The 14,496-nt window shown below is 42.1% G+C and overlaps 2 protein-coding genes across 8 annotated transcripts in view; one reads left to right on the forward strand and one right to left on the reverse strand.

The window, feature by feature from the left end:
• Positions 1–4,326, forward strand: part of alcama (activated leukocyte cell adhesion molecule a) — a 67,619-nt gene extending 63,293 nt beyond the window's left edge. For 2 of the 5 annotated variants that reach the window (XM_069539686.1, XM_069539689.1), the window contains one exon: positions 2,388–4,326. Coding sequence is in view for 2 of the 5 variants with exons in the window: in XM_069539687.1 (XP_069395788.1) it covers positions 2,388–2,394 (7 nt within the window). In the remaining 3 variants the exon portion in view is untranslated. Of the gene's footprint in view, positions 1–2,384 lie in introns of all 5 variants that reach the window. The other 3 variants (XM_069539687.1, XM_069539688.1, XM_069539685.1) reach the window with 2 other exon arrangements.
• A 5,794-nt stretch (positions 4,327–10,120) lies between these two features.
• cblb (Cbl proto-oncogene B, E3 ubiquitin protein ligase) overlaps positions 10,121–14,496 on the reverse strand; it is a 48,419-nt gene continuing 44,043 nt past the window's right edge. For all 3 annotated transcript variants that reach the window (XM_069539741.1, XM_069539740.1, XM_069539739.1), the window contains one exon: positions 10,121–14,355. In XM_069539741.1, coding sequence (XP_069395842.1) covers positions 14,105–14,355 — 251 coding nt within the window. In that variant the 3' untranslated portion in view covers positions 10,121–14,104. The remainder of the gene's footprint in view (positions 14,356–14,496) is intronic.

Genomic DNA, 14,496 nt, shown 5'->3' on the forward strand with positions numbered 1-14,496 from the left:
ATCTGCAAGTGGCATTAAATCCTGTTCAGTCAGACAACTCACGTTCAAATGTTTATTGCAACAGTAGAACAGGTTAGTGTGTGGCGTCTCGGCTCCAACTTAGTCACTCCCCCAGACATGATTACATAGATATGATGGGAGTGACGTCGTGAACTAACAGCTGTTTGTCTCACATGAACAATAAAACCTCTCGTGAAGACACAACTGTTTTGATTTAACTGCATCTCTGAAATGAAATGTACTCAATTATCACTTTATAAAGTAAAAAGTTTTTACACAAATATGTAAACTCTGTAATTAATCCACGGTTCACATGTGTTCCCAACTCCGGGGGTTGATCTGTACAGATCAAGGATCAAATATGGTCTGTTTCACTAATATAGGTATAGAGTATGAATTGTTGTAAAATCATCTTCTCAGTGCTTTGAGCAGTTCACCTCCCATGCTAGAGAAAATAGCCACAAAAGAAGCAATGACTGATGAAAATGTTTACTGATGAAACATTCATACACACTCATTAGCATGATAAAGTTGTGTGTAAGCCCATTTTTTAAGATGCTTTACCATTCAGGATGTGAACGGACCAGTTGGAGACCAGTTCGTTCTCATACATGTTGGATGCAGGAGAAATGACCAGCTGTGTCATCATGACCGGCCTCTGAGCACCTTCAGCGGTCTGAGGAAACAGTGAATCATAGCCCACGTTCAGGCATGGTATCAAATTCCGTCTTGAGTAATCCAATCACAAGTGGACAGTGCCCAAATGCATCCTCAATGTGTCCTAGGATCCGATAACTCAAACCTCATTCAGAGGTGATCTGGGACGCTTGTGGCCACATTGTTTTTGCTGTGTGAACACAAATTTTGAAGGACTGCCTACTCAGCTGACATCCTGGTATCTGCAATAAATCAAATGTTTACACATCTTTGTGCCCACACAGAAAGTTTGTGGTCACCATTATCAACACTGACCACTTTATAATGATATTTTTTAAATTGGTAAAAATCTTTCTTCATAGCAGAGTTGCACATTCTTTTAATCATTGAGTCCCTCTTGAATCACTTGTGCTCTCTCTCTTTCTTGCAACATAATCTAGTCTTTGTAAATACAAATGCCTTACATAATAATGCACAGCAGGGGAGAGAGATGCGATTAGAAGTGGTCAAAGGAGACACATTAGGATGCATTTTTATGCCACGTGTGTCAAGATGGACGTTAAACCAGGTCTGATTAGGGCCATAGATGAGTGAAGGTCTTCCTATCTGCTTTGAAAAGACTGATGAAGTACATCACACAAAAAAGTTTATGATCAATGTGAGAGGAATGTGTCACAACTATAGACAGTATATTAAGATCTTCTGCTCTTGATGTCATTTGGAGCCTGCGCAGTAGGGATCGAGGTGTGGAGCAGCAGATATACACACCATGATGACCATCATGAGTCAGTCCCAATCATGATAAACTAATTAAAATCAAACTTGCTGGAAAAATGAACAGACATACATCAGCGGAAAGTGGCCTACTCTAAAATGACAGAAACCATTCGTGACAATAATGTCCTCCATGATAGAGGATGGTCCATGTTCCATCCTCTAACATGGAGGAGACACGGTTTATGCTCTATACTGCAACCAGCTAACAGGAGGCAATAAAAATCGGCCTTGGCCAGATTGGCCTGATCTGGGAAACTGTCATATCAATATTTAATATACATTTGTGCCTTTTATTGGCATTTTACTGTATAGACTGTCAGTGAAAGCAGCCAAAATGATTTAAATGTATTTTTTTAATCACACTTTCCCCTTTCAGGGCTCTAGGGGTGGCAGTGTCAGTCTTTGGTTAGAATACTGTCAAATGAAATATGGAGCAGAGATCCATGCTTCCCTCAGCATGAAATGTTTGTTGATCCTCTGGTTTCTCATCATTGTCTGTTATCTTGGTTTATGTCTGAATACCAGTGAAACATTCCCATCAGCCTCAGCTGTGCTTTGAGTTGACCATTTATTAGTAAATGTGAGCAGGCTAATTAACTTAGTGAACATGCTTAAACATATACCTGTGCATGTTAGCATGCTTAAAGTGTTGAAAGTGTTGCCCTGTACATGTGTTCGTGCATGTGCATAATTGTCCAGGACTTTGTTGTACTTGTATTGATTTCATCATGTTCCCACATAAATACTTTGCTGAGTACAAATCATACTGGATAGAGGTGATGGCGGTTAAGTAAATAAGATCTAGGTTATAATGAACTGGAATTAGCCTTTGAGATGAATGTGGGCTTATATTTCTGTATGACTGTTTTCTGGGCATCGTATGTTCAAATTTTAGACTGAAATGACTGTTGATTAATGATTTTTTTTATCTCTATGTCTCTGTGGGGAAGAAGCAGTTGAAAGCAGTCCTGTGTCATCAAAACAGCCTCCCAGTTGCTGAACTGTCCATCAGGCTCCACATAAGCAGCAACAATCAGAGTCATTTTCCACCAGGTCCTGCTGTCCCACCTCGCTGTTTGAAGGCTGCCTCGTGTTAAAGTGTCCTTTTGCTTTTTTTGTGTTCCTGGTGAATGCTCTGTGTTTTTGTTTGAGCAATTCCACAAGACTATAGAGTGATGGGTTTTGCCACTTCATTTTTCCTCTTCAAAGAATGTTAATTCCTTGTACACTTTTTGAGGCCCGTATATAACAAATCCTAATTATGTGTGTGCCCTGGCTGAGCATCCCAATGTTTATTTTTGATTTCTCCTTTTAATTTTTTGTGCGCCGTGTGTGTAAAAGCCTTTGACTATGCTGAGAGGAAAAGACACTTCACTGCTGTATATACCCAAAGAAACAGTCATTAAACCTTTTAGAAAATACCATCAGCATCTCTCAACCTCCTGAATTATGTTCTCTGGGCTTTAAACACTGGAAAAGTAATTGATTGAATATTTAGATAACAACAGATGTAGTCATATTAAATATGGAATCTTATGTACTGTGATTCATTTCTATACATGCAGTAACTGTTCCAAAAATGAAACAATCATTTTCATTATTTCATTTGTGAATATGTAAATTGAATGTCGGTCAATGGGGCATTGTGACGCATTAGTTCTCTTTGACAGAAAGACATTTTTCCTCTTCAGCTGTTTTCACTTTTTGTTAGTCTCAAGATGGACATTTTAATACCTCTATGTTGCAAACAATTTGATGTGAAAAAGCAAAATGCATTGAGAAGTCAATAAGTCATCAGGAAAGCACAACTTCTAAGAACTGCAAAGTGATGTTCTGCTATAAACGTTTTTTTAGAGTTGATGCTAAATGTGTGATTTAGTTGAACACACTACATTGTTGTCTTCACCTGTCTTCCCAACAGGCTGAGACTTTGTTATTGTTTTTTTTCGTGTTTTCCATTTGATGCCAGGTCTGAATGTTCTTTTTGGTTTTTATGTTGTTTTGTGTGTTTTTGGTGTATTTATATTCTGCATGTAACCTACCTGGATGGCTATGCTGCAGCATGCACAATATCTTTTTTTTAAACCTGCAAGGAAGGCGTCAAGTGTTGAAAACATACTGAGCGGTAGGATCATTAGAGTGAATAAGGACTCGTGGTATCTTTCCTCATTCTCTGCTGTAATGTTGTCATTTTTATGTTATTTTTGCTAAGTGGCGTGAAGGATAAGCCAAACTGAAGACAGATTAGATGAGGTACAAAAAATCATGGCTCCCTGGGTTTACATCATTTTGCTCTGGTTCATCGCACAAGCAGCACGGCGACCGAAAAACTGTTGGTTTGACAGGAGTCATAAATGTTTCTATTTATGGTTAAGAATTTACTTTGTACACAACATTTGAGTTTGTAACATTTAAATTTGATGAATGCATTTGAATGTTTGAGTCATATTCTGTTAAATCACTTGAGAATACGAGTAGACCCAGATTATGTTATTGAGTCATCATCTGGTTCAAATGTCCTTGTGGGAATTACCTGTTGGATACATGGACAGGCTTTGTATCAGCTGACATTGTGACATTAGTACATCTCTAGGTCTCTGGGATGGTAATTTCCAAACTGGAGCAAAGAGATTGCATTCTGTTCTTTTACCTTTTTTGGCAAGGAAAACAGTTTGTATTATGAGGTTGTGGTTAAACTGCATGACATGAAAGCAGTGGGTCATTTTTAGGCACCTAGTCAATTGTTCTTTTTTGTTCCTTTTCAAATAATCAGGTCAGCAGTCAAACCAAAGAGGGTACAATGAGAAGGCCATAGCAGAGTTGTAAATACACCCTTTTGTTTTTTGTACTGTTGTCGACAATAAAGTGTACATTTTGAAAAAATAAAAAAAACAATCCAGGGTTTTTTGTCAATTCCCTATCAACTGCACTACTGCACTTTTTACAGCGCTTCTGGAGGTCATGAGAATAGACATGGAAACCTGGTACAAAATATAACCAGAATTATATAAATGCACAGATCCACAGTAAACTGAAGGCCTGACATGGCAGTGTTTGTTGAGTTGGTCCTCTTTTTAATCTGCCTATACAGGAACTGATTACTTCTTTAAAGTTTCCACCTCTATATTTCAGTTACACAAACATTCATCATTACATCAAGGACCAATCCCAACCAGTCAGCTACTGTTACAACCCAGAGCTGAAGACGAATACAACAGCATCACATCATCAAGCCCTCATCATAACCCTCTAATATCAAAGAGCTCATAACATTATATAGTCCATAATACATCCTCTCTTGTGGTTCCAAGAGTCTAAGAGAACAGGAGGTAGAGCTAAATTTAAAGCGTTCCTTTTTGATAAAGACTATAGTTAGTTCTGGATCAGGTGAGTCCTGAACCATCCCTTAGTTATGCTGCTATAGGTGAAGACTGCTGGGGGAACTCCCGTCACGCACTGAGCACTTACTCTCTCTACCTCTCTCTCTGACCCCCTATTTACTTACATGTCACTAACTTTTGTTTTTTTTCCCACAGTTTCTCTTTCTCTCTGTCATGTGTCTCATATTCTGCAGGTATCTCTTACTTCAGAGCTGCAGTCGTTAAGGTTTTGTTTTGGCTGGACCCGGAAGCAGACACAGACAGGAACAGTTTGTGAACAAGCAGGAGGTTCTTTCTCTAGGAAAACACAATCAGTGCGGCCGAAAGTGTGTAACACAGGAGTGACTATAACAATCTGGCGATGAGTGGAGGTGAGACCCGGGTATTTGTAGAGCCGGTGATGAGGATGATTGAAGCCAGGTGTAGGATTGAAGCCAGGAGCCAAGAGTGGAGACTGCGCCCACGCACACACACACACACACCAGGAGGAGGAAAAGGAGGAGGGACACAGAAAACACCATGGAAACGGCCAGAGCCGTGACACATGAAAAGTGGGGTGGATCCTCAGAGATGCAGGCAGCCTAATTTGACGATAGAGGGGTTAATGATTTTAATAATCTCGAAGGGACCAACATACCAGAGAGCCAGTTTTCAAGAAGGAAGACAGCCATACCGGCTGGAGGATGGTAAGATTCCTTGCTGCAGATGCAAACGGAGCAGGCAGACACGAATGCACAGGTGTCTGGCGACATGGACGGCCACCAGAACCAGAGCCGGATGAAGGTGAGGGTGTGGTGAAAGCCTGGGTGGCAGGTGAGCTTAGAGGAGGGCCCCCACTGGAGGACCCGGGACCTGGCTGACTCAGGCACAAAAAGTGTGTTAGGTGGACCATTACCTGGGTCAGGGTGTGAGTGTTGGGCCTCCTGTACCAGAGTCTCCACCTCCCATGTGGCAGCTCCAACTACACAGAAGGGGAGCAGGATGGTCTCAGGCTCGATGGTTGCCTTTTCTGGAACTGTTTGGCGAGAGAGGGCATCAGGCTTAGTGTTGCAGGTTCCAGGACGGAACGTGATTATGTAATTGAAGCGGCCTAGAAACAGTGCCCAGCGGGCCTGGTGAGAGTTCGGCTGCTTGGCAGAGCGCAGATAGGCGAGGTTCTTGTAGTCCGTCCATTCGATGAATGGCTGTTCTGCTCCCTCCAGCCAATGTCGCCAGTCTGCCAAAGCCAACATCACCGCTAGGATTTCCCAATTGCCTATGTCATAATTCTTTTCTGCTGGGGAGGACAATGTGAAAAAAAGGCACAGGGATGCAGTTTGTGATCTTGGGGGGTGCGCTGAGACAGGACTACTTCTACCACAAACTGCAGCTCGGGGTCAGGGTGAATTAAAACCGGTGCACTGGTGAAGAGTTGTTTGAGTGTGTTGAATGCAGCTACTACCTCAGGAGTCCAGATGAAGGGAACTGCAGGAAAGGTGAGTTGGGTGAGGGAAGTGGCCACTCAACTGTAGTTCAGAATGAAGCGTCGGTAGAAGTTGGCAAACCTCAAAAAACGCTGTAGCTTCTTGTGGTTAGTGGGAGTGGGCCACTCTGCCACTGCCTGGACCTTGGCTGGGTCTGTCTTCACCCACCCCTGCTCAATGATGAAACCTAAGAAGCTCACAGATGTTACGTGGAACTTAACACAGAGGCAGCAGAGTACTGACTGGACATGCTGGCCATGCTCATCAAGGTATACGAAGACGATACAGTTCAGCATGACACGGAGGATCTGGGCATGGTTTTGTTTTCTCTGTCTGTGTTTCAGGTCCGACAGGGGATTGGAGGAAGACCTGATGGAGCCCATTTTAAAAAGGCTAACCTGATGTTGCCAGTGGCCTCTGTTCTTTTTCCCAGCTCCCGAGGCGACGGTGCTGTTGCTATACATCAGACTGATTGTTAAAGTGTTCTGTTGATTACCGTTCTGATTAATGTTTGAACCAGTCCTGAGTAGTGGTGAGGAAGAGAAGCCTTTTTTGTTTTTTACATCCTTTTCTCCTGTTTTGGTTAGGTAGGCAGGTAATATCCCTGTATTTTCTTTTTCGTCTTTTTCATTTAAAGTAGGGAAGTTAGTTTGCTGTTATAGATTATTTTGTTTGTTATTTTGGCTGTGCTCTTCCTTCGTTTTTTTTATCTAACAAAAAATAAATAATTAGTTTGGACTGCAAAACAATCTGCATGGAACTGGTTATACTTAGGAGGGGAGAAAGAGGGAAGCCGTTTATGTTAGGCCGGGTGTAAAAGTGAGTCTGAATGGCATGGGAGTGTTGGACTGTCTTCCATTCGCCTCCTTTTCGGATCTGGATGAGGTGGTAAATGGTTGTATTTATATAGTGCTTTTCTTGTCTTGATGACCACTCAAAGCGCTTTACACTACAGTTTTCCATTCACCCATACATGCATACATACAGTGCTTCTATAGCTAGCACTTTTTTTGTTGTTCTATTGGGCAATTTGGGGTTCAGCATCTTGCCCAAGGACACTTTGGCATGCAGATGGGAAGACTGGGGATTGAACTTCTGACCTTCTGGTTGGAGGACAACCACTCTACCCCTCAGCCACAGCCACCCCAGTGGTAGGCATTCCTTAGGTCCTGCTTAGAAAATACCGAGGCTTGATGAAGTGGCTATAAGGCAGGGTCTATTAAGGGGAGAGGGTATTTATTTTTAACTGTGATCTCGTTTAGTCCCCTGAAATCAATACGTGGGCGGAGTGTCTTGTCTTTCTTGGTTACGAAGAAGAATCCTGCACCTACAGGTGACGAGGATGCACGGATGAGTCCAGCTGCCAGCGAGTCCTTAATATAATTCTCCATGGCCTCCCTCTCAGGACGGGAGACGTTGTAAAGGCGACGGGACGGAAGGTGGGCGCCAAGGAGCGGATCTATAGCGCAGTCGTATGGCCTGTGTGGGGGCAGAGTCTGAGCTTTTAATATACAAAAAGCCTCTGCTAGATCATGATATTCGGGAGGGATGAGGATGAGATCCTGAGGCGCTGGTGTAGGTGCTGTGCAATTCTGAAAGGGGGCCTTTGCGGACTGCAGGCAATGGTAATGACAAAAGGGGCTCCTGCTGATTATTGAACAGGTGGACCAGTCAATGTGAGGGTTATGCATCCTCAGCCAGGTCTGACCAAGTACTATGGGGGCATTAGGGGAAGGAATGGCCAGTAACTTTAACTTAGTTTTTCATGGTGGTTCCCAGACAGAATCAGTTCCACCTGATCAGTCTGGTGGGTTACTTGGGCCAACAACCTGCCATCTAGGGCATTCACCTTGAGGGGAGAGGGGATGGCTTCCTGGAGAACAAGAGATGTGTCTAGGAAGTTGTAATCCGCTTTGTAGCTCACGAGGGTGGGTATGGTGATGCCGTGAAAAGCTAAGGTGGCTTGGAATTGCATATGTGAGTGAGAGAGTGAAACATGTGGGGCTCATCAGAATCTCTCTCACATCTGATGAGCCCTCTCTTTTGGCAGGGATGGACAGACAGCGAGCAAGGGCCCAGCCTTATCGCAGTAAATACACAGTCCCACCGCCAGGCGTCGTTGGTGCTCTGCAGGTGAAAGGCAAGTACCACCTAGCTGCATGGGCTCTTTCGCGAAGAGGAGAGGAAGAGAGCTTGTGGAAGTCGTCGGGGAGGGAGCACCAGCTGATTGGGGAACGGAAGTTGGAGGAAGAGGAAAAGGAGGAGGGACGCAGAAAACACCATGGAAACGGCCAGAGCCCTGACAGCAGGGTTATGACTATCATTATTATTATTATTATTATTGTTGCTGCATGAATCATTATCTATAAATATCATTTTGTTAAATTTCGTTTTAATAACCAGTCTGACAGAGCTTAATTGATGGTAACAGAACGGTTTCTGGTCTCCCCCACCCCACCCCCCTCTTTTACACCTACCTCTCCTCTCTCTCCCATTTTTCTCCACTCACCCCAACCGGTCGAGGCAGACTCTGAGAGTCTCTGGTTTTCTGAGAGGTTTCTTTCAGTTAATGAGGGAGTGTTTTCACTCCACAGTCACCAAAGTGCTGCTCATTGTGGGAACTGTTGGGTTTCGAACTTAACATGCACAGCACCTTGAGATAATGGATGTTATGATTTGGGGCTATACAAATGAAATTAGAATTGAATTGAATTGAATCAGTCCAGGATTACTGGGATGAAGCCAACTTCATTCAACTTTTGACCTCTGTCCCAGCTGTAAGACCATGTCCCTGGCTATAGTTGAGCCAGTTAGCCTCCAGCCATAGTTGGGAAGCCATTAAAATGAGTTTGAACTGTGCTCAAGACAGCACAGCTGTCAATCAGAGACATCTTTAGAGAGCAAGTGGCTGATCCATTTGCCCATTTGTTGTCAGCCTCAAACACGGATTAGAAACCTCCTCTGTTAGATCTCTGTGCTAATTAGTGGCTTTACTGCTATGTGTTGACAATCTGACTTGTTTGTGCCAACTGCAGGCAATGCCTGCATCGGTAAATGAAATGGGTAGAAGGACAATTGAAACGTGTGTAGGAGGATGTGAGGAGCATCACTGTTGTTTCAGTGTCTTGCTGGTTCAGAGACTCTGATTTCTTGGGGGAGTGTAGTGCTTAAGCCCATGCATCTTTTGTTTATAATTATAAGATGCCATATAAAAATACAGACGTGGAAACGCAGCACCCCCAGGATGCAGTTATTTTGATCGGATACACTCTTTGGGTGATTCAGGTTGGCTCACTAAGGGGGAGGTTTTTTTGAATTCCTTGACGATGCCTTGAACAAATAGTGTATTGTTCAGAGAGATCTAATCTTGGTGTTAACAGGACACATGTTGGAAGTGTTGAATTGTTTTTATTGTTCCTCCAAAGAGACACTGAATCCACCTAATTCACCAAACTGAAACATGCCCCCAAGTCTTAAATCATTAATAAATAATGACTTTGAACATATTTTGAGTATTATTAAATAAAGTATGGTTAACTGTGTAGTGTAATTTCCCATAGTGCAATGTATACTGCATCAGTGAGGGAGGTCGTACATGGAAAATTGAGTGAAAAAGATGGGGGTAATCATAATAATAAAAATAATAATAAAGAATACTGTGCCCTGGAAACATAACTATTATTCATGACATTAGTGGCAGCAGGTCACTTCACGGCAGATTGTGGTGGAAATTCAAATACACAATTGCTTATCCGAGTGATTTTTAAAGGACTATAAATATGTGGTTACAGGCTACACACACACACACACACACACACACACACACACACACACACACACAAAGGGATTGTAACTTTTTTATTTACTTGTCCATGAAAATATTTCGAGAGAAAGAAAAAACAAAGATGTATAAATTAATCATCCATAACTCTTTGCTTTACATATTATCAACACGTTTTTGAACACGGAAATTTGATAATAAACACTGCTCTTTGCAACCCAAGGCCACACACCCTCTCAACAGGAAGTCCAATAGAATGGACAATTCTGAGATCAGAGTTGTTAAAGTTTGAGAAAATTAAAGTAACAGTGCCGAGGTTAAGAGGAATGCCACTGATTTTCACATCTGAATTCCCTATTTGTACTGGAAATAAACCAAACATTAGCAGTGCTCTACTTTGTGAGTTGGAAAGGGAGAGTAGTCTGAGAGAACATTTTTCTGGTTCAGTATAAAAAGCACTGTCGTTATATAAACACCACATAATTGTTGAAATGTAAATCAAGTCCAGAATTTTCATCGCTCATCGTTAGGGGAGCATAGAGCTGCTTTTCTGATGACTAGGTATTATCTAAGTGCCTAATTATACATTTACACGTGTGTTTTTGTTTTGTTGGTGTGCTGCATAAACACACAGCACGATGGTGGTAAACAAGGTTTTGTGAATGTGTTTGCACTGTAGACACACAGATTAGAGACTTGGTTCTAAGACTTCCTTCTTGCGCACAGCATCGCTCATTATCACAAGCTATCTCTGGACTGTCTTAGGCCGTATTATAAACATATGTACATTTTAAACTGCAGTCCTCCTTTAAAGTGCTGCTCAGAAAAGAAAGGGAGTAACGACAGTGGGACGAATACATCCCTCTGTGTGGAGGGATGGGTCAGACGAGGAGTCAGCCATTGTCTGTTTACTGTCACAGTGACCCGATGACTGAAATAATAAAACAATGTCTTTTGTGACTTCCACGTTGTTTGACTTCAAGAGCACGTTCACTAATTTGGTTATTTGGTCTTGATTACACAGCGTTGTATGTTTCTCAGCGGCTTACACTCACTTATGCACACAGCAACTAACCTGGTCACCAAACTGGTTTTAGAGTGGCTGTGGCTCAGGAGGTAGAGAGGGATGGCCCTTGATGGCTGTGGTGAAAGAAGCACCTGAATGGATGTGTGTATCAATGTGTAAATGTGAATTATACTGTAAAGTGCTTTGAATGGTCTCAAAGCATCATATAAATACAATCCATTTACAATCTAGATATCAATCAGGGTTAGGATCATATTGTAAATACGTCCTGTGGAGAGGCCTGGCTTATTTGTACACATGAACACAACAGTACTTTCATGTTTTAATTCACATAATCACATTATGCAGACGTGGAAAAAAAAAATAGAGTCAGTGAGCTGTGTTTTTAGAACTGGGATCATGATGTCCTCCTGCTGTTTTATCAAGATGGCCCAACTAAACCTTTTCATTTCTATCTTAACAGCCACACTATTCAATAGTTGATCAGAAACTCTCTGTTATCTGTGCTTTGAGGAAGCTCAATCACAGTCAGGCAAAATCAATTAACAGTTTAAAGCCTCACTGTGAAGAAATTCATTAAGTCTTCCAAATTAATTTTGATTGCTGCAGAAGGGCTCCAGGAAAAATGAGCGTTGAGGTGAAAATGGGTCAATGCTATGCGTTGTTCTCGAAGTGTTTATTCAGCTGGACTCACTCACTAAACACAGGAGTCCAAACAGTCCGCTCTTATTTGATCATAAACAACATTCACAGCCTCAGATCCTGCACAGTCTCCAGCTCAGTCGACTCTATGAATCGTTACTACAATAAAACTTACAACAGTCCTGTTCCACACCATTGTTAAAACCACACGTCATGTTAACAAATCACTTGTACTGTCATGAAGCTAAGTAAGTATGTAAGCTGTCAATCTCTGTTAGCCCATCATTTACCAGACAATTCATTCTGAGACACAAATATTTCTTTTTCTGAGACCAACATTTTTGTGACTGTTGTTGCAGTACATACTGAGAGGAAATGTTCATCATCAACAAAACAACACCAATTTTAAAGCTTCTTTTTCTTCCATATCTATCGCTTCTTTGTTTCAACTGATGTTAGCATTCTAAATAGCTACCCCTGACCCATCTCTTCACAGTGGTGGCACATAACAATCACTCCTGACAAGTCCCATACACATATCACCTTTAAAACATTTGTTTTCTTTTACTGCTCAGGTCTCTTTAGAATACCATTAACATAACATAACATTGTACTCTCCAAATCGCAGAGATCTGTAAACCCAGTTGTTTTAAAGAGGTCAGGTGTCTGACAGGTAAACAAGACATGTTTGGCACAGACTGCCTGATCGTCAGACCACTTGAGTTGCTTGACTTGTTAGACTTTGTTGGCACTGTGTTTCCAAAGCTCAACACTTAACTCCAGTCCAGAATTATATATTGAAATTAACCGGTTGTCTAATTGCTATGAAAATAGAATGAATAAAAAGGAAAATGTATCATTCATGTAAACATAGCCCCCTTCTTCCCTCTTACTGAGGAAATAAAAACATCACTGTTTTACATTTGAGCTAATCCATTATATGCATAGGTGACATAGGGGGTTTACAGCTGATTCTGAGGTAAGGGGGTTTTGACTTCACCTGTGCTGGACAGTGAAGGTGCATAAGACAGGTCTCATCATTTGAAAGCTCTGCAGTTCAGGTCTGTTGTGTTTACAGAAGAATTTGAGATAAAAAAAATTAAAAATAAAGAATAACTGCTGCAGAGCTATCAGAGTGACTTGCACTCCACATCAGAGTGAGAGTTCTTCATGTGGGGACAACGATGGCTGTTTAACTGAAGTTGAGACAGGATGATGCAGCATGACGACTAATGAGCACCGTCATCTCAGAGCTCTGGCTGCTGATCTACACAACAGGTTCACTCCTATCATCTAAATGCTTGAGTTAAAATGCAGGCACAATTGTCTGGCTTTAGACTTGAAGTAATTGTGGAGGATTTAAACCTTTTCCGACAAACACTGAACAATTTAAACCACTTAATCACTTTAGGAGCTCATAGTGTACAAAGGTATAGCTCACTCATGCAGAACAAATATATTCATGGGCTTGCTATCCTCAGATGAAGAATGTCATTAAAAAAGGCCTCAGTTGATTAAATCTCTGGTCTGAGAACAGAAACACGCAGACACACACACAGACACAGACACAAACACACACACACACTCTCTTGTTGCTTTACACTTCTTGTCAAAATAAGCTGTGGTGCAGTTTTCTGAAGGTCTGGGGAAAATAAGTGAATCAATAAGGCATCCTCTGGCTCCATCTAACCACTCCCAGCTCACCAGACCTTGTTAAGACCTACGCATCAGACAGACTCTGTGCAAACAGTGGAGTATTCTCTAATGGGCAACACACGAGGCAAAGAAGAGGAAGAAGTAGGAGATAGCGCCAAGAGGCAAGTGAGAAATTGAGTTAGAGAAACAGTGGAGTCTGGCTCCCCCCACTGGGTGTAAATAGAAATGACTCCTTATAACTGTGCGAGCGTGGAAGCTGAAATGGGCAGGAAATGTCTAGCTCTTTTGAAAAGCCCTTTCAAAATACAGACTGGAGGGTGACAGGATGTGAAAGGAACAGTAGCAGCAGTAGCTGTGGCTTTAAAATAGCCAGTCCAACAGTCCAATTCAAACCGGAGCTTTTTAAAACCAGAAGCCAGCACTGGCAAAGCTCACTATAAACGACAACAAGCCTGTTTCTTTTTTGACAGGTTTAGATCATTCTGTCTTTCATCACTTTTCATTCTCTAAGTTCCGACATGATTTGGTTTTAGCCACTTTGTTGTACATCATCATCTCTGTTTGGCAACAAAAGGCAAGTCATTCTTGAAATCTTTCTTTTCTCTGATGATCATAAATTTTTCCAATGGTCTGAGGCCAAGCAGAACGGAGAAGCCCTTTTTGTTGAATCCATTCAGAGGCACAGCGTCATGCTTGTGCTTCCCTTTAACTGTCTCAAGGACTAGAGGTTCAGTCTCGGGGCCACTAAGGCAAATTCTCGCAGAATGTTTCGGGCCACATCCACTTTGTACTGGGCAATCATAAGGGCCCGCTTCACATCTTCAAAGGAGTAACCCTCTCCCATCAACTTGGCGATCTTGGCGTCTACATTCTGGGGATCCATGCTGTGGGGTTTGCCTGGCTGGATGTCTGGAGGGATCTTCCTGGGCAGTGGCTTGGGTGGCCTGGCAGGGGCCTGCGAGTCCATCAATACTTGGAGAGGAGAGGGAGAGAAATTGTGTCAGTGGAAAAATGTGTATGGTGATGAGTATTGTTGGTCAAGAAACGGTTAGTAGACCAATTGCTGCTAGTCACAGAAGTTAAAGCTTTTACATTTTTCCACCTTCAGAGTTC

This window comes from Paralichthys olivaceus, chromosome 15, assembly GCF_024713975.1.
Source record: "Paralichthys olivaceus isolate ysfri-2021 chromosome 15, ASM2471397v2, whole genome shotgun sequence".
NCBI classification, from domain to species: Eukaryota; Metazoa; Chordata; class Actinopteri; order Pleuronectiformes; family Paralichthyidae; genus Paralichthys; species Paralichthys olivaceus.